This window comes from Leiobunum rupestre, chromosome 10, assembly GCF_980474605.1.
Source record: "Leiobunum rupestre chromosome 10, qqLeiRupe1.1.hap1, whole genome shotgun sequence".
NCBI classification, from domain to species: Eukaryota; Metazoa; Arthropoda; class Arachnida; order Opiliones; family Sclerosomatidae; genus Leiobunum; species Leiobunum rupestre.
Window position 1 is genome coordinate 15,164,569 of NC_143393.1, and position 6,349 is coordinate 15,170,917.

At 37.3% G+C, this 6,349-nt stretch overlaps 1 protein-coding gene across 4 annotated transcripts; it reads right to left on the reverse strand.

Moving 5' to 3' along the window:
- Nucleotides 1-521: 521 nt before the first annotated feature.
- Nucleotides 522-4,178, reverse strand: LOC149924820 (uncharacterized). 4 transcript variants are annotated; one of them, XM_090160598.1, is made up of 3 exons: nt 3,874-4,178; nt 3,676-3,742; nt 522-1,611 (listed from the first exon to the last, which is right to left on the reverse strand). In XM_090160598.1, the coding sequence occupies exon 3, from the start codon at nt 1,604-1,606 to the stop codon at nt 1,028-1,030; it is 579 nt and encodes a 192-aa protein (XP_090016724.1). In that variant the 5' UTR covers nt 1,607-1,611; nt 3,676-3,742; nt 3,874-4,178; the 3' UTR covers nt 522-1,027. The 4 variants fall into 4 exon arrangements, with proteins under 4 accessions (XP_090016724.1, XP_090016723.1, XP_090016726.1 ...); XM_090160597.1 differs by having other exon boundaries at nt 3,676-3,804; XM_090160600.1 differs by having other exon boundaries at nt 522-1,227; nt 1,384-1,611; nt 3,676-4,178.
- Nucleotides 4,179-6,349: the final 2,171 nt, after the last annotated feature.

The window sequence follows — 6,349 nt, forward strand, 5'->3', positions numbered from 1 at the left end:
TCAAGATCCAGCGCCATCTGTCTCCAAATATTTGATCTTCGACCTTGGAAACCTCTACGAAATGTGTTAATTTTCTTCTACAGCGATAGTTCCGGCGTGCTTTTCGGGGTACCGCACGTTCGTTATACAGGGTGTTGGCTTTTTTCAGAGTTTATTTATAATGGCGCCCAATTTCTTGTACTGAGTTTTGGTTTTTGAGAAAGTGCTGCTTTTGGTAAAACTTCCTTTAGGTTGTTTTAGTGTGCTTATGAAGTAAATTTACAGGGTGATTGAAATATTGTGCCTCAAACCGATGTAATAACTTTTTGGTGGTAAACGTACTCTTCGGTTGTTAGGATTAGTGCTCTGATTGTGTTAAAGGACAGGGTGAATGCTTTATTGTACAGGGTGGTTGATATAGCGCAAGCTTCTTTTCGTGAAATGTACACTAATTTTGTTATTATACACGTATTAAGTTCATTTTCGTCAAAATGTATTTTGGGTTATTATAAGTACGTTGATTAAGGTAATGTACAAGATGATTGAAAATTTGTTCAAATTTAAATTTAATATTAAAAATATATTTAATGCATCGGGAAGGATTGTGCGTACTGAAATGTCTGTGACATTTTATTTTTAATATTGTTTTTAATTGTGTCCCCTCCTTCGAACCAAAATCCTGGTTACGACACTGCCCGAGTTGATCGTGGTAAAACAACTGGAACAAGCCGGCATGCATATAACGACGTTTCAACTTGTTGTTGTCTTGGTTAACTCCCATATATGAACCTCGATATTTTTACAAAAAATTTTATCACCATATACAAATTGCGATTGTTTTCACAGTCTCAAGGTCGTTTAGTGGCAAAATTTGTATTTGTTTAAATTTAAATAAATTGTTTTAGCTACGAGGAAAGTGTAACTTTTTGAAAGTGCAAAAAATGTGGCACACTTCGGAAGTTGGAGCCTTCCGCGCGAAATGACTGAAATAGTCAATAGTACCATTTTTTTTGTCACCCGCGTGGACCCGTGATAGTCGATGATGAACTTAAACGACGTTGGTGCTTTTAACTGCCCACTGTTGACGTGGGTAAAGTGACCAACCCGACTCCTCCGCTGCCGCTCCATGGTTAACTGGTTTATTTGACGCTTTTGTGGTGGGCGACTTGTAACCTTCCAACTGGTGTCTTTTCTCGGACCGATGCCGAAGAACTACTCCTACGAACCCGAAGACTAGAAAACCTAGGCCTAAACAATCAAAGATTAAAATATACCACGGATTGAGACTAGTGGAGTCGTAGTCGTCGTTTCCTCGGGACTTCATGTAATAAGCCAGGGCTGAGACTTGAAATGCCCAGCCCACTAGGACAGAAAATGTCACCACACAGACTACTAAGATCTTACATCTTGTAGCTTCTTGGTTGGCCAGCTTTGGGGAGGCAGTAGTGGTCGCTGTAGCGAGGTATTCCGGAACTGACGCCGATGGTGGGTACGTTGGCGCATTTGCTGATGTGATGCTGAAGACTTGTGTCTTGTAGAAGCTGTACGGAGGCGTCAATGCTTTCTCCTCCCGTTGCTGCGCCTGGAAATTCCCATTCCCGTCAGTTTGCATCGCGCCTGATTTCATGGTCCCTGTAATAAAAAGAACGCTTCCGTTAGGAAGATAGCGGAGTAGTTACTACCGCAAGAAACTAAGTTTCTTCGTAATATCAACTGAATAATCTGCGGAAAATCTTTTAAACGGCAGCATTTATGAGCTATCACCAGTTTTCAATCATCCCTAACTTCTGTTAAACCAGGTAGCAGAAATGTGAAATCCATTGAACCCCCATAAATATAGAAGTTCATACTCTCTTTAAGAAATCTGAGCCCGAATGACGTATGCCATTATCGCTCGCATTATCGAGACCAGGCTTAATGTCGACTAGGAGCCGTGTCTAGCTTATCTCTGCTCCAAACCACTACTCATTCCTATGGGAATCATCAGGGCAACCGCAGTTTGGCTTCAATTTGGCCATTTGGGCAATTTCTCGCCCAATTTCGACTACTTTTGAAGTATATTGGAAATAAAAAAATACTTGGGTGGATTGGGCGAAATTTGGGCTACTTTCCGTTTTCTTTTCAAAATAATAGAAAGTTGGTATTTTCCAGTCCTCACCCTTGCTGGAGATATCGAGGGTCGGAAAAAGCCGATATGAGCTCCTAGATATGAGGCTCGCGGTTTTCCCGCGGAGCAATACTTTTTTTAAACATAGAGTGCGAAGATTTTAAACACCAAAATAGTTGCTAGACTCATTTAATAAAACGATCTACGCATGAGGTTTACTTTGAGGAATTTTTAGTAAAATAATTATTAAAGTTTAGTAGTGGAAATTGATTATATAAAGTTTTACAATATTTCGACGCGGGAGAGATATTGTAAATTAATTAGTACCGTTAGAAAATTAGTTGCTATTGTTTAAATTTGGGCAAAAATGGGGTTAATTCGATAATGCCGAAATCTTTTTTGGGTGAAATTCGGGCTAATTCGATAATGCCGAAATCTTTTTTGGGTGAAATTCGGGCTAATTCGATAATGCCGAAATCTTTTTTGGGTGAAATTCGGGCTAATTCGATAACGCCGAAATCTTTTTTGGGTGAAATTTGGGCTAATTCGATAACGCCGAAATCTTTTTTGGGTGAAATTCGGGCTAATTCGATAATGCCGAAATCTTTTTTGGGTGAAATTCGGGCTAATTCGATAATGCCGAAATCTTTTTTGGGTGAAATTCGGGCTAATTCGATAATGCCGAAATCTTTTTTGGGTGAAATTCGGGCTAATTCGATAATGCCGAAATCTTTTTTTTGGCGAAAAATTGGCTACTTTTAAATACGTTTTGGGCGATAATCTGAGGTGCGACCTGGCAACCCTGACTTCTTTACACATTCCAAGTGTATACATGTAGTTTCCTGATTATAATAAAGCTCTGTCTCTTGTTGCTAAGATAAACATTTTTATCATTCTGTCTTCATAGTATACGATCTATTCATTTTCATTTTTAAAAATAGTAATTTCTATTTAAAAACTAAATTTATGTAAATTAGTTTTGGCCGATAGGTGAGGTCTAGATTTATTTTCATCGAAAACCAGGGAAAATTGTTTTGTCTTAAGAAATTTATTTCTCAGAATTTTAAGTATAATCTTTTCGGTTGACGAATATCAGTGAAAATATTAATAACACCCACATTTGTTAATGAGTATAAACATATGTTCTTTTATAGCGTCGGTATTTTTCTAAGAATTACACGGAATTTTAAACACTAAAGCCTTCGCTCAAAATAGAAAGGGTGGTGCTATGAAGACAATTGTAACATCTCACCACGATGCCAGCTGGAGAAGCGAACTGACCAAAATAAAACAAAAAAGGTTAATAAACACAGTGGTTTGGACGTTTTCACGCGCCAAAATAGATAAACAAGTGTATCCTGGTTACGTGACCCTCATAGAGACACCGCATATCCTAAAACTATATGGTAGTTCGGTATTAATGCATTCGTGACATTACGCGCTGACCTTTGGGCGAAACCAGACTGTTAACTGTTTATCAATATTATGGCGTGAAATCGGATTCCTACTGCCCAATATGGTTTTAGTATACTGCAACCCTCTCTCGAGCAATATTAACAGCTACTCTCAGTTATAAATTAAAAACATACCGGATTGGCCAAAATGGAAGTTATATTTTGGCTTTCATCGAAGACAGATGTCGGCTCACTTCGGTGGCTATTTGTGGAGGAAATTATCGGAAAACGCTACAGCAATCGGGTAGTATGCTTTCGAGGTTGCTACGATGTAGTGGGACGATACGAAGTCACTCTTTAACAACAAAAAAGATTTATAAAACAGGTTCTTACGTGCTATCCGTGTTGAACGAAGCGGCTTGGGCAGCCTAGGTAGACCGACTAGAAAAATCTTCTAAATGGATATTAATATAATTTGGTTTCGTTTGCTTAAATTAAGGAATTTGACTTATTTAGAATTTAGGAACTGAAGAATGGTTTGGTGATCTTAATTGTAGTAAAGACAAGTGCAGTTGGTGTTCTGTTCAGTTCGGCGGCCGAACGATAACTGTCCGTCGTAGCGGTCTTTCTGCTATTGCAACACGATTTGAAATTGGGCGGTGGGCGGGGCTTACCGGAATTATACGAGGAAAGTGTTCAGCTCATATAATTATAATTGTTTTTGTAACCTATTTTATGGTTATTCCTTGGTTTAAAAGAAACTTCTATAATTGTATTACTTCCTGCGAAATTGACAATAAAATCAAACATTTATTAACCTTAACAATAACACAAAACATTTATTAACCTCAACGAGCAAAAAAAAATATATATATAACATTTATTAACCTCAGATTTAAATTCACATTGTTTATATGTATTTCATAAATATATTAGATTTGTTATAATTCGTTGAATTATCTTCTCGTATTAGCCAGGCGGGTTATTATAATTGTTTGTTTTCAAGGTATTTTAGACAAATTCGAGAAATTTGTATAGTGCCAGCGATGTTTGATTTTTATTTATTTATTAAAAAAATTGCATTGATTAAAATTAAACGCAATATTTTGGTAAAATATTGAAAGTAATTTAATAGAAAAATGACGTTTGAGGTGGACTGAAAATCGGTGTTTTAGCTTCAAAGGTTCGTGGTGGAGGGGCTTGGGTGGCAGGCTTTAACCACCGAATCGTAGGATGGTGGCGGATCAAAATCCACGCTGGATGACCCCTGATTGTAGCGCTGAGGTGACGACAGGTGCTGTTCGTGGTGATAGCTTTGATTGGGAGGTAAAGCGCGAATTGTTCGGTCACTTCCGGTATAAGCGTGCGCCGATGTGACTGGCTGCGCCCTTCCGTTCTCCAAATTGGTAATACTCTGGTCATTGGCCGCCAGCCGGTGTTTCGCGACCGAAGTTAAGATACAAAAAAGAACCACGAACGAAATTCCAAAGAACAGAGGGATGAATCCTCCTTTGCTAGACGATGACGTCGCGCTGCCCACTACCACCAAAACGACGCCGAAAAACATTAAACACGTTAAACAACGCTTACACTCGGCGCCACTATTTTGGATTGGCATTTGATTCGTCACTCGAAAACTTGGTCTTACGTAATTACCCTCTTGAGGTGCTGGTGGAGCTGATGGCAGCCGAGTAGCTTGTCCTTGAGACGAAGAGCAATATGGATTTGTCGGAGTATTGCAACTCTGTGGTGATATTTGGAAGACATCTTCGTTGTAATTTCGAGCAGAGTTAGAGTCAAATATCTCCGTCATTTTTAGTTTTACTACTGCGGTTTTCGATACCTGATGACTCCGAGATAAGCGTCTTCCCTTGACAGTTCACGGAGGAATTATAATATAATTTAATAAGTTCAACGTAAGATATTAAATCAATTTGTGTGCATTGGCTAGACTGATAACAACGCGATAAAACAAGACGTTTTATCATTAATAACGCCTTAAACCGTAGAAGGATGATACGAAGTCATAACAAGTCACGCTGGTTTACAAAAAAAAATTGCAAAACTACATGGCAACTAAGAAGTGCAAATTTAGCACATGGGATTTTGAATCTCGAAGTTATTTCAGAAATGAGAATCTGATTTTGAGATTTCAGAGTACGAGTTTCTTATTGATTTTTGTTTTTTTAGGAGGATTTCAAGATTACGGAAGCGATTATCGCTAAGATTTCAGGATTTTCAAGTTGATTTCAATATTTCCAAAATCTTTTTCTCTAAAGTAAATGGGATTTTTGAGAATGCCGTATAACCTTCTTTTCCTTTAAAGTTTTAGAAAACGTACCTAAAAACCGTTTCTCTTCATTTTGGTTGAGTTTTTATCACTCGGTGCAGTTATGACTTAAGGAAAGTACAATTACTGAAATTCGTTATATTTATTTTGCTTAAAGATTTAAACATTTTTTTACACAGCTTTAAAGCTCAAAGAGTAAATATTAAAAATTACATCTCTTTTTATAAATATACTTACAAAGGTCTTCTTTCAATCCCCGATTAGTACCAAAAGTCCAAAGTTTAAATTAAATATTATTTCAGAAACGTTTAAGTGTTTGGTTTCTTCTCCGAAACAATGTTTTAAAGAGGTACTAAAATTGCATTATCATCATTTGATCAAAGTAAAAGAATAATTTTCGAATTTGTCCCTACTTGAGTTCACTATTTAAAACAACGAACACGTTTTCGCAGTTCAAATAATCGGTTTTGTATGAAATCATTGAATTATCGCGGTTCGATTTTATCGAAATATAGACTAGTACGAAAATTCTGTGATATTAATTAAGTATTGATGTTTTGGCTTCAGTCGGTGGTAGTT